This window comes from Balaenoptera borealis (assembly GCF_965194805.1).
Source record: "Balaenoptera borealis genome assembly, chromosome: 3".
In the NCBI taxonomy this organism is placed as follows: Eukaryota; Metazoa; Chordata; class Mammalia; order Artiodactyla; family Balaenopteridae; genus Balaenoptera; species Balaenoptera borealis.
Window position 1 is genome coordinate 105,988,195 of NC_138866.1, and position 24,593 is coordinate 106,012,787.

General features: G+C 45.7%; 1 protein-coding gene across 3 annotated transcripts in view; it reads left to right on the forward strand.

Annotated features, from left to right (window-relative positions):
- CGNL1 (cingulin like 1) overlaps positions 1-24,593 on the forward strand; it is a 153,143-nt gene that overhangs the window by 104,115 nt on the left and 24,435 nt on the right. For all 3 annotated transcript variants that reach the window (XM_082388006.1, XM_082388008.1, XM_082388007.1), the window contains 4 exons: positions 15,737-15,943; positions 16,868-16,972; positions 22,229-22,381; positions 23,560-23,730. In XM_082388006.1, coding sequence (XP_082244132.1) covers positions 15,737-15,943; positions 16,868-16,972; positions 22,229-22,381; positions 23,560-23,730 — 636 coding nt within the window. The remainder of the gene's footprint in view (positions 1-15,736; positions 15,944-16,867; positions 16,973-22,228; positions 22,382-23,559; positions 23,731-24,593) is intronic.

The window sequence follows — 24,593 nt, forward strand, 5'->3', positions numbered from 1 at the left end:
GATGGCAGCTTGGACTGGCCTGGTGGCAGTGGAGATGGAGAATGGAGGGTAGATCTGAGATAAATTGGCAACTCTTGGGATAAAGTTAAATGGCTTTTCCTATTATAGGACTTCTCAGAGCCTTTAATATGTGGGCCAAATGTGGATTATGATTCTCTAAGAAAAGACTCAACCGTAAGAATTGCTCAGAATTATATGACCACAACGTTATTGTTTTCAAAAGATCTTCCACAATACTTTTGTTTTCTAGAATACTTTCTGGGAAATGCTATATTATATAATTCTTTTTTGGAGGGTACTTTCCACAGAGGGTTCTGGATACTATACAAAGGCCTGTAATTGGGAATGAACTTGACAGACAGTATAAAAAGAAAGCTGTTGGCCACAAAGTTTGAAGACTTGGGCAAAATCAGATTGAATACTAGAGTGAAGTCAATTTAGAAAGGTTCTGGAGGCCGGGCTAGGAGTTTGAATTCAGTTTGCTATGTGTTGGGCGTCATTCTGGACTCTGAGCTGAGATGGGTCATGATGGAAGTGGCATCTTGGCAAGATCGTTCTGGCGGACATGCGGTGAATGAGTCTAGTGGTGAGGTGTGCATCAGAACTGGGTGTCCTCGTTTTCTAGAACTGAGTAGTTGAGGCTCTGGACTTGGGTGGCGGAGTAGGAATGGGGAAACGCATCTTTCAGGTTGAGATGGAAATGTAAGATTTTTTTTTTCACATCCTGTCCCCTTGGCAGGTGGCCCCTGTCAGCAGTAGAAGGCTAAAAGAGAGTCTCTTCTGTGTTTTTCTGAGGCCTAATAAGCACAAGGTCTCCCTTGGAGCCCTTGGGTTCCCAGGCGGAGCTGGAAGAGAATGTGTGTGTTCAGAATTGCGTTGTCATTGTCAGGGAGCAGGAGAGGTATTACTTAGGTTAATAGATAATGTCTAATGAGGTGGTTAAATTTAAGTCCGTCGAGTTCTCGCCACAGCTGAGATTCCACTGTGTGACTCTGAACAAGTCATTTAACCTCTCCAGGCCCTGGTTTGCTCATCTGGAAAATGAGTGGCTAGAACCTGTGTCAGGCTTCTCCTAAGCTAATAATTCCAGCTGTCTCAGGGAACTGAAAATTCATTAATTAGGACAACCATTTATCAGGTTAAGTAAGACCTTTTGCCTTCAGAGAACTAGGATTTTGTGAAAAATTTGGATTGAAAATGGGGCCTTTGTAAAAAAAAAAAAAAAAAAAAAATGTGAGGAGTGTCCAATTCACACATTCCTTTGAGATTCAGGCATCTTTTCTGAGGCAGAGATGCAGCAAAGTGAGGCAGACTTCAGGCAGGACAGACCTCTTAGTAATGCAAAGGTAAACAGCACCCTAATGAAGGAATCTGCTAGCTGCGGACTCAATTTAGGAAAGGAGGGTGCTAAAAATTTATTTTTAGGTAGGGTGTTTGGAAGTTGAAAGAACTTTCTCATGGAGACATTATTATAAATTGAGGTTAGGTTCTCAGGCCAGATAACAAAAGTTGATCTAGCTCATGACAAAGTGGAAATCGTGTGTGTTGATGATTAAAAAACTACCAAATAAATGTGCCATGGAAAGTGTATGCATTTGGTGACCATCATTGGATATGTTCAAATATACTTAGACACTTAAAAACATATAGAGCCAATGAATTCACTAAACTTGAATTGTGAGTGTACTGTGTGCCAGGCACTGGCTGGGCTGGGGCACAGAGTGAGGTGCAGGCCCTGCCTGTGAAGAGCTGACTGGCCGGTGGTCAGTCTGCTGGGCTCTCAAGTCAGGATGCCTGGGATTGTACCTGGCTCTGCTGCTTACTGGCCCTGAGACCGAAGCAAGTTACTTAACTGCTTAGTGTCTCCTTTTCCTCACTTATAAACAAAGGGTTGAACAGAAGCTCTCTTGGGAGGGATGGGGAGGGGGTAACTTAAGAACTAAGTGAGATGCCCATGGGGTGGGCACAGTGCCAGGCATAGAGTGAGCACTCAGTAGATGTTATTATGCCTGCCTGGCCCAGAGTGTTGTCCTGTGGGATGCAACTGCAGCTCACCTGGTACCAGCGGGGAATTGGGTCTAGTTCCCCAGGCGTAGCCCTGGAATGGGATGGGCTATCATGGGAGAGAAGTGTGGGAGGAAAAAAGCATGATCTTTTTTTCCCCAGAAGAGTTAAGGTACAACTCACCAGCAAAGAGAATGGGGTTGAGGCAACAGGGTGAGCTCCAAATGCATGAGAGCCAGAGGGATGTTGGGGGTGACCTGGTGGGCAGAAGTGGAAAGGGGCTGGCAGCTGAAGAAAGGATGGGAACAGGAGGACCCCAGCAGTGACACCCTTACTGTCATCGTTGGTCCCTGCAGTATCACTCACAGCGCAGGTCCTGGGGAGGGTCTAATGGATGTTGATCTCGAGGTGGCCAAAGTTTTCTTTAGCTTGTGGACTTAAGTTCAGGAACCAGGTTTCCTCTTTGGTCTCAATTCAGACATGTATCTGTGAGGGATCTATTTTATTTGCTGGGAGACTTTGTCTTGGGAGCCTGGGGTACTTGGTAATCAAGACGACAGCTGGCGAGACTCTTCAGGGAGTATTGTTTTGGTTTGGGGCCCCACACTTTGAAAGAGTACTTGATACTGCACCCCAGTGGGTGAAGAAGGGCCTTTGAAAGTTTAGCGTAAAGAACAAAAGACAAGGTAAGATGGTGTGAAGGAGGTATGAGGGCGTCAAGTGCTTGAGAGGCTGTCATTTGGAGCAAGGACTATGCCCTTCTTGGTTGGTCCCAGTGACATTGTAGGAATGCAGTTATCAGCTCAGCGTGAAGGAGACGTATCCATGGCTGAGAGCTGAGAGAAAATGGAAAGGCTTGTTTTGAGAGATAGTGGGTTTCCAGCCCCAGGAAGTGGAGACTGGATGTCTGCTTATCTATCAAAGATATGATGAGGGTGGAGAGAGATGGGGGGCAGGGATATTGGAAATTCAGATTGGGGTTTGAACCAGAGAAACTTGGTGTACCAAACAGCGCTGACATTCTACCACTTTATAAGATATGAATGAGTGAATGAATATCCAGGTCTGTTTGAACTTATCTGGCGAAATAGAAATGTTGATAGGCCAGAGAGAGAAAATAACCTTTATCTGCTGTGCGGGCGCCATATTCTTGATTACAGAGATGGACCATTGGGCTCGTGACCCTTTCTTTAGGCCGTGATTACTACTCATGTTTCCGTTGTGAACATGTTTAACACTCTTGTGGGTATTCAAACTCTTCACAAATGGCTCTGTGCCTCGTTCAACTTGTGTATTTATTGAGTGTAGACAATTGATGCTGAGTGCTTAAATACAATTAATATGTTAATTTTATTTCCTTCTCCCCTGACATTGGATGGCTCAGAGAGGTTGTGACTTGCCTCCGGCCGAACAGCTAGTGAGGGGCTGCCCTGGAACTGGGTCACTTGCCCGTCCTACCTCCATCGTTCCTTCAGTGGGGGCCACTGTCAGTTGGGATGTCCCAGTACCAGTGATAGTATTTCATTAAGCTACCGCCTCAGGACACACAGTTCAGGATGCTTTTAGTGTTTGGCCAGGGTCTGGGGCAAGTGGCAGATTTCTCTAGATGTGAGGTGGATTACTCCTCAGAGCCTCGCTGGAATGTGCCGTCAAAGCTGGGGTTGAGAGCAGCCTCCTGGCTCTCTGGATCCTCAATAGTAGGTCAGTAGGAGCCCTGGCGAGGACCTCCCCTCACTCCTGCAGAGCTGGCCCCAGGGATGGGCCAGATCTCTGCAAATACTATCCAGGGGGGCCTCGCAAACTGATGGATGACCCAGGCTGGTGTGGGTATCTCGGGGGTCAGGTTGGTGTGCTGAGTCCCCGGAGTCAGGGTCCCTGTGCACAGCGGTGCTTGTGGTCCAGTAAATGGCAGCCAGTGACTTGGCTGGGGATGGGAGAGTAGGCTTCTGGTCAGATGGGGCGTGGAGGGCAACCTGGAACCCAGGGTGGAGGGGCAGTCCCTCAGGACTGGGCCCTCCGTGTGTGTGGGGTGCAGCTTCACTGGCCCTTGGTGCTCCAGGACTTGCTCAGGACAGGCAGGATAAAGGGCTTAGAGTAGGGGGGATGGTGGGTATCTCACTTCCTGAGCAACATCGTGCTGGCGGCTCCCACAGACGCTCTCACACGAGCCCTTGCAACCACCCTGAGAGTGGGCACAGCATTACTTCCCCATTTGCAGAGCAGGAAGCAGAGGCTCTAGTTCTACAGCTGGCAAGCGACCAAAGCAGGGTGAAGATAATGGCGAAGGTCACTCCAGTCACCGCTGTTTCTTTAGCACACACCATCTGCCTGGCCACGCGCTGCACACTTTACATTCGCTACCTTTAACTCCCCGAGCCCGACCCCCCACCCATGTCTCTGCGTGGTGATATAATTGCTATTTCAAAGTTGAGGAAATTGAAGCTCAGTAAAGGGTAACTGACGGGCTTGGAGTCATGTGGCTAGTAGGTGGCTGAGTCTAGATTTGAACCCAAGACTGCCTGACTCTGGAGGCCGTGCTCTTTCCTTGTTACAGCTCCACTGGCTCTTCGGGATGAAGCGGTGGGAGGAGCGGATGGTGACACTAAGTGGCTCTCAGAGCTTGTACCTGGATATGACACATGTTACTTGCACTCACATTTCATTGGCCAAAGCTAGTCATAAGGCCACACCTGACTTCAAGGAGACAGGCAAGCACAATTGTACGTGTGCCTGGAGGGGAGAAGCACCAGTGACCACCATGGTGATTTATGGGGCCTCAATGATAGGTGCCCAAAATGGCCTTTTTAAAAAAAAGAAACAATGGGACTTGGCCGTTGAGCAGTCCTGGGGTAGGTCTTTGATCAGACTTGGTGATTCCATCCTTCCCTTCTGTCTCTCCCAGCTCTTCTGAAAGGATAGATGACGTTCGTTTCTCCCTTTATTCAGAAACGGAGGGACTGAGTGAGAGTCCTGCCAACAGCTGTGGTTGGGAAACAGTCCAAGGGGACGGAGACCAAAGAGTCACCATGCCTCCTTCAGGGCCTCTGTCTAGAAGGAAATCTGCAATGTATGTTCTATAACTTCTGGGTGGTACATACTAATTCCTTCTTGGACACCATTTGCTGTTTATATAGTGACTAGTGTTTTGACACTTGGCAGTATCGTCCTTCATTTTTCTTGACCCATGCAGTGAATGGATGTAACACCACCCCGGTTTTTAAAAAACCAAACTGTGATTCTGAGAAATTGTGACTTGGACATGACCTCAGAGTGCGCGGGTGACCATCCCTGGATTAGGACATTACTATTTCTGGCTCTGTTCCCTTTGCCTGGCAGTTAGACCTAGCCGTTGACCCCAGCAGACTGGCCTGCAAGGAGGGGGCTGGAGACCGCTCATGGGCTTTTGCAAGAGATCGGTCTGCTCAACTCTGTCCCAGGGAACAGCCTACATCTTTGAAGGAAGAAATAAATAAAGGTCACCCTTGTTGTATGTCTGAACCCTGGAGATGGTGGGAACCAGCCTCAAAAGCTTGGTGAGAGTATTGGTCCAGCCTCTTCCATCCCAAACATGAGGTCAGTCCACATTTTCTTTCTCCAGCCCCTGTTATCATTGTTCCTGCAGCCATGGAGGCAGGGGGACGAAAGGAAAAGTTGACAATTTTCTGTATGGAAATTGGTCTGATTTGGGGGTGCAAAGGGGCGCTAATGGAAATGGTCATGAGATTAAGAGTTCTTGGTCTGAGAATTTCTCTTTAAATTTTTTAAATGGAATGATTTCTGCAACTTAGGGTTGATCGTTTCAGCATTTATGGAAATATGGTAGCAACAAAATGGGAAAGTTGAAGGATCAGCTTTCGCAAATAAGATTTCTGAGAAGGAAACAGCGGAGACCTGAGGACTCAGTTAAGGCCTGTTGGCTTCCAGGTTGAGCCTTGGTTTATCTTGGAGGTGTCCCCACAGCTCCCCAGTAGGCACTGCTGTGGAGAACCTGCTTGTTTATCATCTGTCTTGAGAAATCCTGTTCAACCTGTTGGATGTGTGTGTGCCGACAGCAAGCTGATTTTAATGGTTTGTGAAATTGTTCTGTGTCCGACCCCTGCTTTTTTCCTGCCCCGTCCTCCCAGTATTTTTCTGGTGACGCAGAGCTCTGGACTCATGACATTGTCTGGGTGGTGTCCTTTCTGCCAGCCAGTGGCTCCTTGAAGGGCTGACTGCACCGTGGGGGGATGTCGGGTTCCATAAACAGAACTTTTACATGCTGGTCACAAGATCAGCATAGACTGTGGGCCCTCATGGTGAGGGAAATGGTGTCTCACAGCTGTGATGTGAGGCTTTTTTAACCTCCTGGACACTGAGATGAGACCCAGGGACACTGGGGAAATTTTTGTAAGGATTTTTAAGGAATGGAGTAAAAAAATAAATAAGTAAAGGCAGAAGCATAAGTAAAAGTCTGTAACCCAGGGCTCTGTTTCAGAGAAACTCTTGAAATGCTGTTTTTATGGTACAAGGGTGTGTATTCCCCCCCTCACCCCCCGTTTAAATCTGGGTGAGTGTGTGGACATAGCTGAAGCCCCCAGTTGGCAAGTGTGGAGCTTCCTTTTCCCTTCTCTGGCTGACTGTGGGAAATCTCCCCTGAAGTTGCTGCCTCACTCAGAAGAAGCTGGTAGCAAGTAGCAGAGGTCAGAGACAGGAGTTGGAGAGCTGGGTGCAAGTCCTGGTTTGTGACTTTGGGCTACATGACCTTATATGTAGCTGTCATCCATTGTCGTCATCTTATGGTGTGCCTGAAACATTGCTACGTGCTCAGCATAACGTCTCCATTCATTATTAGAACAATAGGGAAAACCAAGCCTTAGAGGCAAACAAGCGAGGCCAGTTCAGGTCGGCCAACTCCAAGGCCTGAACGCTTGTTTTGTTTTGTTTTTAGAGATAATAGTCGCATAATGTAAAATGCACTGTTTCCACCATTTTATAAAGTGTACAATTCACTGGTGTTTATATATTCTCAAGGTTGGGCAACCACCACCACTGTCCAAGTCCAAAACATGTCCATCACCCCCAAACAAAGCCCCTTACATCCAAACTCCCCCCTTTCCCATTCCCCTGGCAACCACGAGTCTACTTCCTTTCTCTGTGTCTCTGCCTATTGTAGGTGTTTCGTGTCACTGGAATCACCGTATGTTAAGGCCTGAACTATTATTGAGCATGTTGCCTCTTGGGGAAATGGCTTGACCTATTTGTGTGCAGGGTATTTTTATTTGCATGTTGGGTATCTCTATAGGTTTGTTGTGTGGCTTAAATAATAACCTTTGTCGAATGGATTCTGTGAGCAAGCGTGAGTCATTTTATTAGCACAGTTTTTGTCTTGAACCTATGTGTGAACTACAGGCCACTCTGAGAGTAAATCTTTGCTGGTTTCTTAACCATTTAAAGGGAAATGTTTTGACTTACTTCACAAGGACATTGTGAAGAAACCAATGATATTTTTAGCCTATATAATCACCAAGTTACTATAGGAAAAACTGGATAATTGAATATGATTAAAAGGGAGTATCTTTTATGTGGTTTTGTAAGCAGGAAAATCACCACCAGGGCAATGAAAAAACAAGATGTAAACAAAATCTTCATTAAGCATGATAACTTTCCAACTCAGTGAGTTCTGGCAAGTTGATGACTGTGGAGAGAGAATGAGCTAGTAAAGCCTTCCTCCGTGGCAGAAAGTTGGTCTTTAGATGTGGTCCTCAGCCCTAGATACCATGGCAAGGACACTGGTAAAAAACCATCTGAGTTTAGCTGACAGCATTCGAAAATGAAGTTTAAGTATGATGTTATAGGGGTAAAACCTCTGGAATTCTTAGTTTAATGGTTGCCTAATACTGCCCAATTTCTTCAAGTTCATTCTAAATCCCAGACATCCCAGCCTTTAGAGCTGGCAGGGACATTGAAATTAGCTAGACTGACCATTTCATGTTACAGAGGAGGAGAGTGAGGGCAGATGAAAGTTAAGTGACTTGCTTGAAGTCATCACATAGTAAATTATTAGCAGAGTCTAGTCCAGAATCCACATCTTCTAACAAAAGGAAATTGAATACTTCCACTATTCTGACTTTGGAATCAACTCTTCCTCGAAAATATGTAGGGTTTTGGTAATGAGTGGACTCTCCTTTCCTATTTCCTTTGCCACATCTATTCCCATCTTCCTCACACACTACTCCGTTGCCACAAACAAACAGAGCTTATCAATGAGATAACTGTGTGACCAGTTCAGTTCTGAACTACAGATATGTTGGGAAAAAATGGTGTTGGTATTTGGGAAATACAGTGAGAGAATTTTTGGAAACCCTGATGTAGCTCTTAGAATAGGGATTTTAAAATGATGTTTTTCAATGGCTCAACCCCACTTTCACCAAAAAATGGTAAGTAGGCGGTCAGAAAAGAGGAAGGAGAAACCCATTACTTTACATTATTGCAGGGATCTCAGCTTTTTGAAGCTCTCGTATCTCTCTTGGGGTGGTGGCGGTTTCTGACCCATTTAGAGCAAGTAATACCTATTACGTTTTCTTTAAGGATGTGAATTGAGTTCAGAGGGGTCACGGGTTTGCACAGATCACAGTGTGAGCTCACTGCACAGCCTGCAGTGGCACCCAAGCTGCCTGACACCCCATCCCAGGAACTGGAGTCATGTCGAGAAGCATAAAGGACTTGGAGAGTGGGGACCTGAGCTGTGAACGTCTGCGGGAGGGCCCTAAGGTCGGAGCAGCCTCTCCTCAGTCTGGACCTCACTCCTCACAGTGGGACCCACAGACCGGGGTCGCTGGCACCACCTGGGAGCTTGTTAGAAATACAGAGGCCCCGGCCTTTGTTCTTCCTGAGTCAGAATGAGCATTTAAGAGATCCCCAGGTGAATCCTGTGCTCATTAAAATGTGAGAAGTCCTGGCTCAGAGGCCTCATGCCAGTGAAATTCGTAGGTAACTAGGGAAAGAGCAGTTTATGACTAAAATAGACGCTATTTCTTTCCCTCCATAGTTTACTGTTGCTCAAGTAAGGGGTTAGCTGAAACCGTAATACAGGGGACCTGGTTCTCCATACATTCAGAGTGAGAAAGGGACTCATCATTTGTGACCCCGGTCCGCACTGTGGGCAAGAAAGAGATGTCCGCAGCCGTGCTGTGGAAAGGTGGTGACCTCCCAGCAGATGACCTGGCGTCGGGGACCCTTCAGGCACCCGTCAGCTGAGCTCCTGCAGCCTCACTCGCTGGAGGGTGGGAGTAGCTGGTGACATGGAACCAGCGAGCCAGCATTCCATTCTCTGGCCTCCTGGCCTCCACGCCTCAGCTGTTTTCCCTCATTCAGCAAAAAAGCGAGACAGAAAAGAAACAAAAACTGGCTGTGAGAAGAGGCCCTGTTAATTAGTAAAGCCTGATATGTCTTATGCGGTGGGTCTGCATTAGGACAAGCCAGGAGGGCCTCGTCCTGTGCGGTTACTTTGCATCCGTCAGGAGTGAGCCTGTCCGAGGTGTCTGCTCTGTGCTCGGGGGAAGTGCATCAGTACCTTTGGGTGAGGAAAAACACCTAGACGTGGCCATTTGTGGCGCTGTTGGGGAGTTTTGTGTTTGTCATGGATAAAAGTTTCCCCTGGCCCCAGGCGACAGTGTGAACATTTCTAAGTGTGGGCGTTAACGAATGAAAATGTGCCAGCTTGTATGCAAGTCATTATTTGCAATGAATGGTGGTACCAGGCAAAGACTGGGGTTTTGCTTTTTCTTTTGTGATAACAATTATGTATTCCTCCTCCAACCCCCCTTTTATATCAGTAATTGGAGCATATGGTTAAAAGTCAACTATTTCAGAAGTAGTGGGAATTCAGCAATTCAGCACGTTGAAACATGCTGTTTGTCTGTTTTGGAAGAATTTTCTTAGTTGCCATCAGTTTGCCAGACCATCCTTGATTGGGAAATGAGGCTGAATTTTTAATGAATTAGCCAACCAAGAAACGCGACTTGCCCTTAAAATAAGGGGTCATGTAATTTGGACAGTACAGTTGCCCTGGAAAGACTGTTAAGGATCTTATTTCTCTCTTTTGAGAAATCTAGGCTTGATATTGAGCTGGTAAAAATGGGCAAGTTATAGTCTAAAGCCAGGTTTGAGGATTTAGAACTGTAGTAGGTAAGCTGGGAAAAGTCCTGACCTTGTGAGAAATACGCGTGGGTTTTGTTGGCTTGGTCATTAATAGCAGTATCAGCCACGAGAGTCATTGCCTCGTTTAACTAGATATTTACAGTGGTGTGGGTAGGTAACTTCTTCCCTCTTTTACAAATGAGGAAACTAAGGCTCTCTGAGGCCAGGCCCAGTGAAAGGGCCCAGAAAGAGGCACAGCCTGGATCTGAGTCTAATCTGGTGGACGAACTGCCGCACCCTCTGCCCCTTCCTCTACACTCCTAGATGCACGTTTTTAGAATTAAAACTGAGAATTCCATTCTTGAGGTGATTTATGTCTTTTATCCAGGCTGAGATCATGTGTACGTGTGCTGGGTGTGTGGGGAGGAGAGTGCTTGCCAAAGCTACAGGGTAGAAATGGCCCATCTTCCTGGAACACCAAGGACAGTATTTGGATATAAAAAGAGACATGGGGTGGAATGAAAGTTATAAGTGTCGACTGCAAAGCGTGCATGCATTTTTGATGGAGAAACCCAAGCCTTGGAAACAGTTCTTTGCGGTCGCTTGGGTGTCTCTCACCACCCCGCATTGGACTTCTCTGCCTTTAAGGTTGCTTGGGTGGAAAATTTGGAGAAGCACTCATGTAAGTGCACGTCCCGGGCCATCTGGGCCTTTTCCACTCTCCCAGCTATATGTGGTGAAAAGGAATTTCTTAACTATGTAAACCAGCGTGGGAGAGTTGGTGCTCTGCTCTGTTTGTACAGCTGCTCCCCGGCTCCCGCTCTGCTATCTTTCATGGCCCAGAGGTATCCGTGAATGTGCTGGGGAAGGGTTTCTGGAGCCCAGAGGAGGTGAGAACTGGGTTGGGGAGATGGTTGTCCTCCAAGTGCCTGTGCCCATTGGTAGTCGGTCTTTTCCACAAAAATGTATATTTATTCAAACATTTTTAATACTTCTTGAATTTCATAGTTCACCATTTAAATCCTCACAAGAGGGCTTGCAATGGAATAGCTCTCTCTGCTTCTTTCCGTAGCCCCAATTCCCTTCTTCACAGCCAGCCACTGTTACCAGTTTCCTGTGTAACAAAGCACATACAGGTGAAGAAATGATCTCAGGGCAATTTTAAGGGATGGTCCAATCTTGAAAAACAAGAGAACGTAGCACATCTGCTACTTTTGTCTTTGTGGTGATGACCTAGGGTAGTGTTTCCGACCTTTTGGAGTGGAATTTGAAATTGATTTTTGTTAACTATTTCTGACTGCTTGTACGAATGAATAATAGGTAAGATATTAAAAGACACATCCATGTGATCTTTTTTACAAATAGATATTACATAGAGGGTGTGATCTGGCTAAATGAATCGTTAAGAACTGTGTACTCTTTGGTTTTTATGTATGGGACACCCTCCCTAGTCTTGCTGTGACGTACAACACTTAAGATCAAAACATCACAGAAATGAAGTACCAGCAATTAATTAAGTGAGGTCAGCAGCGTTTGTCCCCAGTGACCTGTCAGAGTAGATCTTTACCAGCTCTGGTCCTCCTAGAGTTCTCCTGCCTTTGCCACAGTCATGAGATACAAACTTAAGCATTTGGAAAAGGTGGTGCATAGTTCAAAGTTCAGAGTTGGAAGAGCTTTTGGAGTCCCGCTAGACCAGTTTTCTGTGCTGACAAGTCATGGAGAAGAACTTGCTTTGAACAAAGGGATATGATTTTTATTCTTTTAGGTTCCAGCACTGCTGCAAGTGAATTAGGTACGGTTTCAGGAAGAGCAAGGTTATCCTATGGGCTTTACATGAAATAGTGGACTGGGGGCGTGGGGTGGGGTGGGGACAGGAACAGGGGAGCCGCTCTGGAAAGGTTTGCCAATGGAGGCTTAAGTTAAATTTATTTGTAAACGTAATGTGGTTTACCACACTATGAAGACATAGAGCAAAACGTATTATCGTTTTACAAATAGTCAAAACAGGACTAAGTGTCTCAACACATACAAGCTCCCGTAGAGTCACATTCAGCCTGTGAGACTGAGAGCTGGAATTGGAGCAGACCCTGCCACTAGCAGCTGAGTGATAAGCTGCCTGGTCCATCCTCCTAAGACAGATGGACTCAGAATGTGCCCTGCAACTTCCAAACAGAGAAAATACCAAGTTCTAAACATCAAAACACAGCACAGGGTCCTTTATCTAGCATGTCAGGGTGCCAGGTAGGCCCCAATCCAGTTTAAACCAGATCTGGTTTTCAGTATCCTTGCTCTTCCTGAGATTTCTGGGTGAATGAAAGATCACTGACTGCACGTGGAAGTGTTCTTCGCTTTACCAGAAGATTTAGGCAAATGTCTTTAGTCTCTTGTTCTCACCAGTACCTCGGTGGACTTCAGCTCCTCCATCCCCTCCGTCCGCCTCAGCCTCTGGGTTTCCTTTGTCCTTTTTTCCTCTTTTAAAACTCAGCTGTATTGAGATACTTAACATACAATTCAACTATTTAAAGTGCAAAACCAATGGCTTTTAGTATGTTCACAGAGTTCTGCAACCATCGCTACAGTTAATTTTAGAACATTTTCATCACCTCAAAAAGAAACCCTGTACTCTTTTTTTTTTTTTTTTTTACAAATTATATATATATATATATATCTCAATGTTTATTTAAAAAACAGGATCATACACTTTATACTGTTTAACTTTTTATGTATCACATCATGACTTTTTAAAAATTTTTGTTGAAATAGTTGATTTACAATGTTGTGTTAGTTTCAGGTATACAGCAAAGTGATTCAGTTATATTCTTTTTCAGATTCTTTTCCATTATAGGTTGTTAAGAGAGATTGGGTATAGTTCCCTGTGCTATACAGTAGGTCCTTGTTGGTTATCTGTTTTGTATATAGTAGTGTGTATATTTTAATCCCAAACCCTGTACCCTTTAGCTGTCATCTCCCAATCTTCTCATTCCCCTCAGCCCTACGCAACCACAAATCTATTTTCCATCTCTATATACGTGCCTATTGTAGACATTTTATATAAATGTCAGTATGTGGCCTTTTATGAATGACTTCTTTCACTTAGCATAATGTTTTCAAGCTTCACCCATGTTGTAGCATGTATCAGTACTTCATTCCTTTTTAGGGCCAAATAATAGTCCATTGTATGGACAGACCACGTTTTGTTTACCCGTTCACCAGTTGATGAGCATTTGGGTTATTTCCACTTTTTGGCTACCTTGAATAATACTGCTGTGGAGTTTTTGCACAAGTTTTTGTGTGGCCATATGTTTTCATTTCTCTGAGGTACATACTTAGGAGTGGAATTCCTGGGTCTCATGATAACTCTGTTTAAACTTTTGAGGAACTTTCAAAATGTTTTCCAAAGTGGCTGCACCATTTTGCATTCTCACCAGCGGTGTTTGAGGGTTCTGATTTCTCTACATCCTCCCCAACACTGACTATTATCTGTCTTTTTGATTATAGCCGTCCTAGTGGGTGTGAAGTGGCTTGTTACGGTTTTGATTTGCATTTCCCTAATAACTAATGACGTTGAGCATCTTCTCATGTGCTTGTTGGACTTTTGTATATCTTCTTGGAAAGATGTCTATTCAGATCCTTTGCCCATTAAAAAAAAAACTGGGTTATCTTTTTATTATTGAGTTGAAGAATTCTTTATATATTCTAGATATGGGTCCTTTATGAGATGTATGATTTGTAAATACTTTCTCTCATTCTTTGGGTTGTCTTTTCACCTTCTCGTTGGTATCATTAGCACAGAAGTTTTTGATTTTGATGAAATCTAATTTATCTATTTTTTCTTTTGTCACTTATGCTTTTGGTATTGTATCTAAGAAGCCTTGCATAACTCAAGCTCACGATATTTGCTCCAGTGTTTTCTTTTAGAAGAGATCTATAGTTGTAGATCTTACATTTAGGTCTATGATCCATTTTGAGTTAATTTTTGTGTGTGGTGTAAGGAAAGGATCTAATTTCATTCTTTTGCATTTGGATATCCAGTAGTCCCAGCACCATTTTGTTGAAGACTCTTCTTTTCCTCCTTGAATTATCTTGGCTCCCTTGTTGAGAATCAATTGACTGTAAATATTGGGTTTATTTTTAGACGCCCAGTTCTATGCCATTGAACTACGTGTGTATCCTTATTTGAGTACCACTTGATAACTGTAGCTTTGTAGTTTCTTATCTCTTAATGGGAAGGTTAGGGCAGGAATGGACAATCTGGACTTTTCTCTTGCTTTCCCTGGTCTGACCAGTTACTGGATTCTTTAGATCCCTCCTCAGGTTTTCAACCACAGTTTATTTCTCCTCAGTCATCTTGCTAGTTTCGGTAAAAGATGATATGTCCAAATAGTAACAGAGAAATCCCAGCTGTTGGGCACCATAGTGTTCTCCTAGCAATGCCCGCCAACCTTGTTCTGACTCAGTAGCTTGACTCTGATGAGCTTTCCCAGATGGATAGAATTAAATGGAACATGTGGGTTGTGAAAAGATGCTCTGGTTTCTGAAACTCTCAAATTGGTTAAGTTCAGGATAATACAGCTTCCTGTACTATTACAGGATTTAAAGATCTTTCTGAAAGGCTATGCAAGCAAGTGATGTCGGCAGATAGCTCTCCCAAGTGGGCTGTGACATAGCCTTCGAAGCCAAATCTTGCCTTCCCTGGGCCTTCCTTTCCTTGAAGGCATCTGCAGCACTGTTTTGTGAGCACTGGGTTTACTGGTTTTGGCATCTTTGTAGTAGTGGAGAAATAGAAGATGAGAGGTCTGCTGGGAGAGGTGGAATTCTGGACAAGGCCACTTACCACCACTTTTAATAAGCTGAGCCAAAAAATAAAACGCCTACGTGACATCTGGAATTAACAGTGGTCATCCTGTAATTGTTGCCATTCCTTTCTGTTACGGATTGTGTGCGGCACACGCTCATTTTCAGATGGTAGTACCTAGAGTTTGCACCGTGACCTGTACCATAATTTAAGCAAATTTTTAGATTTCCATTTTGTGTTAGACATTTAAAAAAAACCCTATAAGCAGAAATTGCCCTTCATCAAGAGCTTCTACTAAGAGGCCCTGCATGTGGTGAGGGGTCAGGAAAGCGAACTCATCAGTGGTTATAAGAACAGGTTCTGGATTCGGTCTGCCCGAATGCATTTTCTCCCACCTGAACTTGGACGAGTTCTTCAGTCTACCCAAGTGCCAGTTTCCTTGTCTTTAAAATGGTGATAAGAATAGTATCTACCTCCTAGAGTTGTTAAAAGGTTGAAATTTCATGTCAAGGACTTGACACAGGCAAGGGTCGGCAAAACTTTTCTGTAAGGAGCCAGATAGCAAATGTTTTAGGCTTTGGCCACAAGTCCTGACACAGCTTTTGTAGCACGAAAGTGGCTGTGGACAGTGTGCCCCCGAATGGGCGTGGCAGTGTTCCAGTAACACTTTATTTTTATTAACAGGCTGTCGTGTGCCGATCCCTGGCTTAGCACGGTGCCCGGCACGTAGTGGGTTTTAATAAATGCCAGCCATCCACGAAGTTGGGAGCTGCGCCTTGACCCTGGTTCCCATGCTCACCTGTTCCGTGTCTTTAACAGAACATTGAGGTCCTGGCCAGTCGGAGCAGCACCGCAGAGCAAACCCAGGTCGGGGCTGAGATGCGCGCTAAGGCTCTGCAGGAAGAGAACGAGAAGCTGCGGGGAAGCATCCAAGAGCTGGAGCGCACTGCCGCTCGGCTTCAGAGGCAGTTTGCTGACCTGCAGGGTGACGAGGCCAAAGCGAAGGAAATGCTCAAGAAGTACCAGGTGAGGCTCGCTGGACCCCGAGCCCAGGCTGGGCAGTGCCGGATCCTTCTTTCCTGTGTGAGCGACTGGAGAAGCAGAAAGGGATTTATTATCATAATGGAGTAGGAAAGGTCAAGGCAAGCGTGATCATCTCCTCTCTGTAACCCATCGCTTTTGTTCCTCTCTGCGTGGCACTAATGAGAGATGGGCATCTAGAGCTGCCTGGAACGGGGCTGACGGAGTCAGGGTGGGAAGCACAGGTACAGGCACAGGAGTCCCCGTTTACCCAGACATAAGATGCGGTCAACCTTTCGACACTGAGCAGAGGCCTCCGAACACCCAAAAAGGCCGTCTTAACACTACCGTCGGGCCCGTTCTCACTCGTGACTGTCTATTCTTTTTTTAACAGTTGGTTGACGGTTTCTGAAGTCACGCAAGTCTTAACAAACCAATTATCTGGTTTGCCAGATCTCTAGAAGTGGGAGGCTGTTAGCAAGAGACACGTCCTGATGGCTGTGAGAAAGGGCAGCTGACAACAAAAAGGGACAGGAGAAATGTAAAGTGGGGGTGTATGCTCACAGAGGTTCCCCAAATGGTCATCCATCAGAATCACCTGAAAAGCCTTTCTGAAACTGTGTGCTTGAGTCCATTCAATACCTGTTGTTTCCGAAGCTCCGGCGCTGAGGGTGGATATTTGTATTTTCCCAAAAATCATCTCAGATGATTGAAGTGGATGTTGACCTCGGGTTAAGTAGGGAGCTGCAGACAGGCGTACACATCTGTACGGCTGCTGTGTGCTGTCGTGGGCCCATGACAGGTGCACTGTGGCTGCAGCCTCTGCTGGCTGTGTCTGTGGATGTCCCCTGCATGCCTTTTATGCCACCAAGTCAGCTTCCTAGGCATAGCACACGTCTGAGTGTACGCTGACCCCGTGTTTCATTGCAGGGAGAGACTCGGCAATTAGAGGAGGCCCTTGTGCATGCAAGAAAGGAAGAAAAAGAAGCAGCGTCAGCCAGAAGGGCCCTGCAGAGTGAGCTGGAAGACGCTCAGGTAAACACTGAGGGCTGTTGTCGTTAATCCCCCACCGAGGAAGCTCGAGAAGCAAACTCGGAGGGACAGGTACAGATCGCCATTGGTCCTGTCCTTCCAGGCAGCTCCTTTCATAATAATGACCGTCCTGGACTTCAGACTATCTATCTAGACCAATGGTTCTTAACTGGGGGACATTAGGCAATGTCTAGAGATGCTTGGTTGTCACAACTGGGGAGATGCCACTGGCATCTAGTGGGTGGAGACCAGGGATGGTGCCAAACACCCTGCAGTGCACAGGACGGTCCCCATAGCAGTGAGGTACCCAAATGTCAGTAGTGCCAAGGTTGAGAAATCCTGCTCTAGACGTTACAGAGCCTGACAGCTTTCCAAAGATAAAATATGAATTGTGTGAGGAAGGCCGCCAGAATTGGTCCCCAAGGCAGTGTAGAGTCGGCTCTGTGGCAGAAGCCAATTTCCTTTCTCCTCTGGGCCAATAGACTTCTCAGAGTGCAGTCCTCCAAGATGGCTATTAAAAGGAGCAGGAGGAAGTCATTTCCTTGAAACTAGATAGCTATCTCTGTTCAAAATAGGTAGGTTCCTGGAAAATTAGGTTTTCCCATTTGAAGGTTAGAAAGCCTGAAGTACATTCTTTAAAAAAAAAAAAAAGCCTGCACTGAGGTTCTAAATAGACTTTGCACAGTGACCTCAGCGTGATGCAGGTGTGTCCTTCCTTCTACCTGCTCTGGGGTTTTAAAGAACCAGCAGCATCAAGCATCCCTCAGGCGAGCTTGCGAGGAGGTAAAAGCCAGTGCTTCTGAGCAGTTGTCTTAGAGGCTGTTAAAGTTTTCCCTTGGGACTTGCTTGTCTGTAAGGATAGGTCAGGGAGGGGCACACGAAAAGCGTCAGGGGCTAGCTCAGGATTCGTATTTTAAAATGCCTAATTGCAGCTTTCCTTTCATATACAGCTTCAACTCCTTGGGGCTAGAGGAGGGGAACCTGCTTGTACTAGGGTTCACTCAGGTCAGCCACGACTTAGGAGTTCTCACCCCCAAATCTGCACCTTCTCTCTTGCTTTGGACAGAGACCTTGTTTTTGCATGCAGTAAAGCCCTGTCTTTTCCTCATTTTGGTGTCTGACTGTCCTTGCTTTGGATTTCTTTTTCTTTCTTTCTTTAAATCTAGGTCTTTGTTATTAACTCTTGTTTGGTTGATTCTGTGTGGATGGCAGTTTCACTGTGCTGCTGTTTAAGGCTTGTGATGGCTGCAACCCAGCAGCCAAAGTGCAGGGTGTAAATCTCCGAGCTAGTTGGGCACAGAAAGAGAGGAAAAACATTTGTACTCTACAGGGGCAAAAGTGTGCGCCTTTGTGTCACGTCCACACCAGGCACTGGGTGCAGCTATTACAGGCTCTGTCTTTATCATCTTTTGGTCAAACCAGAAAGTTTCACACAGAAGGAAGTGGTTCACCAGCTGTGAATCTGCAACTCAAAGCTAATTCAGCGGAGACAACAGATGATGGCCTCAAGGTCTAAAGATCTTAATGTAATCCCCACCTGCCCCCACCTCTGGCTCACCATCCCTGCCTTGGAAATTATCCCTGACCTGTTAACTTTTTGTTCAGGCCTGTTTTCCCAGTGGTGCTGAGATGGGGAGGGTGCTTCGTGCAGCGCGGGGCTGTGCTAGCCACTGGCAACATAATCCAGCAAGAATTTTAAGAGGGTCCAACAGTCTCACCATCATTATCTCAATTATCTGGTCTCAAAAGCAGTGCTATGAGGGACTTCCCTGGCGGTCCAGTGGTTAAGACTTCGCCTTCCAATGCAGGGGGTGTGGGTTTGATCCCCGTTCGGGGAGCTAAGATCCCACATGCCTTGCAGTCAAAAAACCAAAACATAGAACAGAAGCAATGTTGTAACAAATTCAATAAAGACTTTAAAAATGGTCCACATCAAAAAATATCTTCAAACAAAAAACAAAACAAAAAAAGTAGTGCTATGAAAAGTGCACCATCACTCAAAAATACTTTGCTTTTTCTCAGTTTGGGAACCAGATAGTCATTCCTTTAGTTCGATAACTTTTCCTGCATGCTTCTCCCAAAGCTGGCAACCGAAAGGGAGCTTAACCCTTAGAGTAAGAGGAGAGAGTAGCAGTTTTTTTCCCCCCACATAAGCATTTTACATTTCAAAATCTTTGTGCCTTTAGCAATCTGTTGCATCTTCGTGGATGATAAATGTATTTCTTTACATAGTAGCTGAAGACCATGTGAACTTAGGTCTGATTTATTATGACTCAGTCAGACAGTGGCAGAGGTTCTTAAAGGGGATGCCATTCTTGGTTTGCTTCAGCCCTACCACTTGGTTGAGGACTGTGCCGCTGTGTAGATCTACTTGAACTGCCTTCATGGCAAAGACATCTCTGATTCCCTTGAGAAATGGCTTCTGCAGATGGGGAAGCCATAGTTCTTTCCTTCAGGGAGGGATAATGATATATACTCTGTATGCCTGCACCTCCCACCCTAGTGGGCTTCTGTGTATTGAGACCAGAGAAGAAGAAAGCCGCCATGCTTGTCCCGGTCCATGGCTAATGTGTGGCACGGGCTCTGAGGAGACTGACTTCCTTCTGATCAAGCCTCTCATTCCTTTAAGCGCTTCAGCTCACCTGCCACTTGGTTATCGTTAATACGGACTAATCGGGACCTTGCTCAGCCGTATAGTGAAAGGCTCTGCATCCACCGAGATAATGGTCCCCAAGCTCAAGGGCACTCACTATACGTCCAGCAACCTTGTGTTTTGGATTCTCCGACCTGATAAATTTTCCTCAAATTTTTGTCCCAGTGTTGGTCAATGGCCTTGTCTGGCTGGTCTTGGAAATACAGTCGCTGTAGCTATAGAGCATTTCACACCTAACTCCTAAATGCAAAGTTGCCAAGTTGGCTGCTTTTTGTGTGAATTTGGGACATATTTTTTCAGCATGGACATACTGGAACATATTTCTTGAATCACTGAAGAGGCAGAGCATTGTTTAAACAGCATTTCTAAACTTTAGAGTATGTTAGAATTATCTGAGTAACTTTCAAATGCAAATGTGTGGGCTCCACTCTAAGAAAAATTGTGATTTCATCAGAACAGGCTAGATTTTGCATTTTATGTAAGCAGTCCACCACCCTTGCCCGGTGATTCTGATATAAGAAATCTTTAGATCACTTTTGGGGATAGGTGTTAATTCTCAAGCACTGAGTTTTTATCATATGCCTAATAGTGAGTCTGGACTGTGAGACATACTGAGATAGAAAATCTATTTCTTGCCTTTACAGATCTTACTACCCTGCAGTAGAGGCAAGCATGCAAGAAATGTTTTTAAAATAATTTAGCAAAATTACTATTCTAGGCAAATGTGTATGCTGGGACAGGGGGTGTTGGCCAGGCCCCAGGCTCAGAGTGGGGGAGTCTGGGGTGTCTCCAGTGACACAGGAGAGCAGAGCCGGTGTCGGGGGGTGGTAGGGGAGCCCTCCCTGAGCCAAGGGTGAAACAAGTGTGCTCACCACGTGGAGGTTGAATGAAGCCGAGGCTGGCTTGTCTGCTGGCCTGGGGCCCCTGGGATTGGGATCCAGAAGGAAGAAGAAGAGAGGCTAGTGGATCTGTAGGGGCAGGGGTTGAGCTGGATCCTGGCGGTTCTATGGGATTGTGTTGATGTCCTTCTGTATTTGTTTTTGTTCAAGAATTGACATTTTGAGATACATGTTCCTGAGAGTTTTCTCCCACATGAAGGAACCAACCATACCTTGCTTACCTTACCCTGTGTGCTGCTTTTTGCCCCCAACACCACTAAATCAACCACAGACACAGGTCCCGGGGGGGGGGGGGGTTTGACCCTCCCTCTGGTGTGTGTCCAGCTGGACCATGGTGGGACTCACTCCTGCTAATTGCCCCCCACTGAACTCCCGATTACCTTTCTTTTACCACCCTCTTTCCCCAACTGCTTTTGTTGACATTGGTTCCCTGCAGCAATCAACTTCAGCAGCCCGGCTGTGCTGGCTGTTTCTTTGAGCGCAGCCCTCCACAGGTGGCTTTTTGGCCCCAGGCCATGTGGCTGGCCAGCAGAGCTGTTCCAAAGCTTTGCAAACCAGGAGTGCCTGAAGTGCTTTGTGAGTGTTTTCAAAATGCCTGAGTTACTGTACGTGACAGCAGCTTGTAAACTGTTAAGCACTGTACAAATATAACCATTGTCCTTATACAGCCTCTGCAGGGACACAAGACTGAGGAGGTCCTAAGCAGTACTTGTACTAACCCACATTCAGCCCTCAGTGCCTGATAACATTTTTCTTATGATCTAGCTCCTGTTTGGGTCATGCTCCCCCATTCTGAGCTGTGCCCCTTTATGATATCCTTATGCCAAAGGCCTTAACACTCAGCTGTTTAAAGAAGCCACTATAATCTTCCTAAGATATTCTAGGATTTTCTTTTTTTTCTTTTTAGAGTTGCATGATTTTTACGTAAAGGACATCAGTCTGTATAATGTTGTGAGATGAGAGCCTCAGAGGAACCCAGGGGAAACATCGCACCCAAGATGGTACATTTTATAAGAAGTACTAGTATTTGGTGCTGATTCACTAAATAACCACTCGTTTGTACTTTTCCTGACTAGTGTTTCTTCCATTTAATACCTTCTGTCCATCAGGTTTATCAGCTTGTGGATTGCCAAATTCCTTTCCTTCTATGTGTGAGTCCAACCCGTGGATTCTGTTGATTGTAACTCCCCTTACCCAAGTGGACTCTTGGCCCACGGGATAACGTTCTTTTTTCTTATAGATTCATTTTTAGCTATTTTAATTGTGAGAATCATCTGCATAGCAGAGAAAATGCTCAAACATTAGGTGCAATGCTATATATCACAGGATGTCAATTGCCACATGGGTTTAAGTTTGTCTGATGTATAACTGTACCTCAGTTTTCAAGCATGAGTTCTGTCAGGTTTTTGGACACTCTCCTGAATCACCACCTGCAGCAGCCTTGGCCATTTCCGTAATGCATCCTTCGTCTGCCCTTCATTCCTGCGTAGGTCTTTGGTTAAATCAACTTTGCATCTTGGTCCCTGACTTGCATAGCCGACGATGTCCTTGTGTCTCTGTGATGGCTTCATTTTGATCCTTTTCCTCATCACTGATGTAGCAGGTCTGATCGCTTTGTGGCGTGGCTGTGAAACTCCCTCTGCCACCTGTTTCTGTGGCTGACCTGGGAGGTAGGTGATAGCACTGTCCTTTCCCTGCCATCTGCAGAGAAATCTGAGTCAGGCCACCCAGGAGCAGAAGCAGTTGTCTGAGAAGCTAAAAGACGAGACCGAACAGAAGGAGCAGTTAAGGAGGCTGAAGAATGAGATGGAGAATGAGCGATGGCACCTTGACAAGACCATTGAGAAACTGCAGAAGGAGGTGAGGGAGAGGGCGTGGGACCCAGCTCCCCGTAAGGGCCCGATAGGGCTGAGGAGCCCTGCAGTATGTCTCAGCACAAATGTGTCAGGGATTTGCAGATCCCGGGAAGCAGCTCTTCGGCCTTGTTGATAATCCCAGTCACAGGGGAACTGGTTTAGAAAGTGCCCTCTGGATCCTGGGCCCAGCTCCTCTCAACAGCTGCCCGAAGAAGCCTGGCACGTCAGTGCAGACTTCACAGATGTTAACTGAATCAGAACCTCTGCCTTTGTGCGTAATCTGTGCACTTGCACCTATCTTTCTTGTGCAGGAGTATGAAAGGCAGTTGTTGTTTTTTTTTTTTTAATTAATTAATTTATTTATTTTTGGCTGTGTTGGGTCTTCGTCTCTGTGCGAGGGCTTTCTCTAGTTGCGGCGAGCGGGGGCCACTCTTCATCGCGGTGCGCGGGCCTCTCACTATCGTGGCCTCTCTTGTTGCGGAGCACAGGCTCCAGACGCGCAGGCTCAGCAGTCGTGGCTCACAGGCCCAGTTGCTCCGCGGCATGTGGGATCTTCCCAGACCAGGGCTCGAACCCGTGTCCCCTGCATTGGCAGGCAGACTCTCACCCACTGTGCTACCAGGGAAGCCCTGAAAGGCAGTTTTAAAGCCCAGTAGTTGCTGCTCCTCTGCTCACCTCTGCCCTAAAACACCCAGGAGGGAAAAGGCACAGAGCTGATGGAACCAGCCTGAGTATCTGCCGTTTTTTTTGACACCTACTGTGCGCCAGTCATTTACCAGCTATTTTGTATCTAACTAGAATTCTGTCTCTATGTATTGTTTTAATCTTGACAACAGCCCTGCAAGGTAAAGGTTATGGTTTCAGTATTTTTAACTAGTACACTGCAGAGGCCCAGAGAGCGTAGGCAATGCCCCAGCCATGTAGCTGGTAAATGGCAGAGCGAGGATGTGACCCAGGACCATGGATCTAGCTCCAGAGGATGTGCTTGTTCACACCTCCATGCTACTTCCAAGTTCCAGGAGACTAATCCTGGGCAGATCACGATCAGGTGCTTTGCAGTCTTCGGGGTGGGGTGCCACAGAAGAAAGCAGACGAGACGTGTTGAGCTGGGGCGCAAACCTAGCTCCCTGGCCCCAGATGGAGCATCACAGGGTGGGCTCTCACCCGTGTCACTTCTTCCAGATGGCTGACATTGTTGAGGTGTCCCGCACATCAACGCTGGAGCTCCAGAACCAGCTGGATGAATACAAGGAGAAAAATCGCAGGGAACTTGCAGAAATGCAGAGGCAGTTGAAGGAGAAAACTCTAGAGGCAGAAAAGTCCCGTCTGACTGCCATGAAAATGCAGGATGAGGTAATGCCTGGCCAGAGCAGTTCCTGGTTTACCCGTGTTCAGAATATCCTTCGAGACTGCTTTGAAACTCTTCTAGGAGAGGCTTGGGGTAGATTCTTAAGACAACGTTTGTGCTTGATTCTCGGGATGGTTTCTTCGGGGCAGATGGCATTCTAAGACACAGAGGACCCAGGGCCTCTGAGGTTAAATGGACACAGCTTCAGTTTGACCATTTTCGTGATTAATCCAAGATCTGCCTAAAAAGCTTAGCTGCCACTGGTAGAGCACCAGTAGTGTGCCCAGCTGTGTCTAAATGATTTATATGTATCATTGTTTTAATTTAATCTTAGAACAGGGATTATAATAACTAATTTTTTTTTTTTTTTGCCATTCGTTTAAAATTATATATATAGACTTTCATTGCCGTGGGAGTGGTGGGTAAGAGTTTCAGAACAACAATAATGGAGACACAGAAATCTTCAGGAATTTATGAGTACTGAAATTATTAAAACATATTCTTGGTTTTATATTTAAGAATAATAGAGCAAAGTAACCCAAATGTTAGCTCCCTTCAGTCTGGACTTCTGAAGAACTGTGTATAATAAAGGGAATGTTTTTGATTATTTTAATGGAAAGCTGAAGGCTCTAAAATGCAAGTACAGTGTAAGCTGATTTCTGCTCTGTCTCTTGCCAGCTGGATGACCTTGAGCAAGTTACCCCGATTTTCTGAGCATCTGTTTCTCCCTCTTTAAAAGCATACAAAATAATAATGATTTAATAATTAAATGAGGTAACATGTGAGACTATATGGCAGAGGGTCTATATATTCTGGACACTGATATTAGTTTTTTGTGTTTTTTTTTAATCCTAAAGCTTGCTTTTTT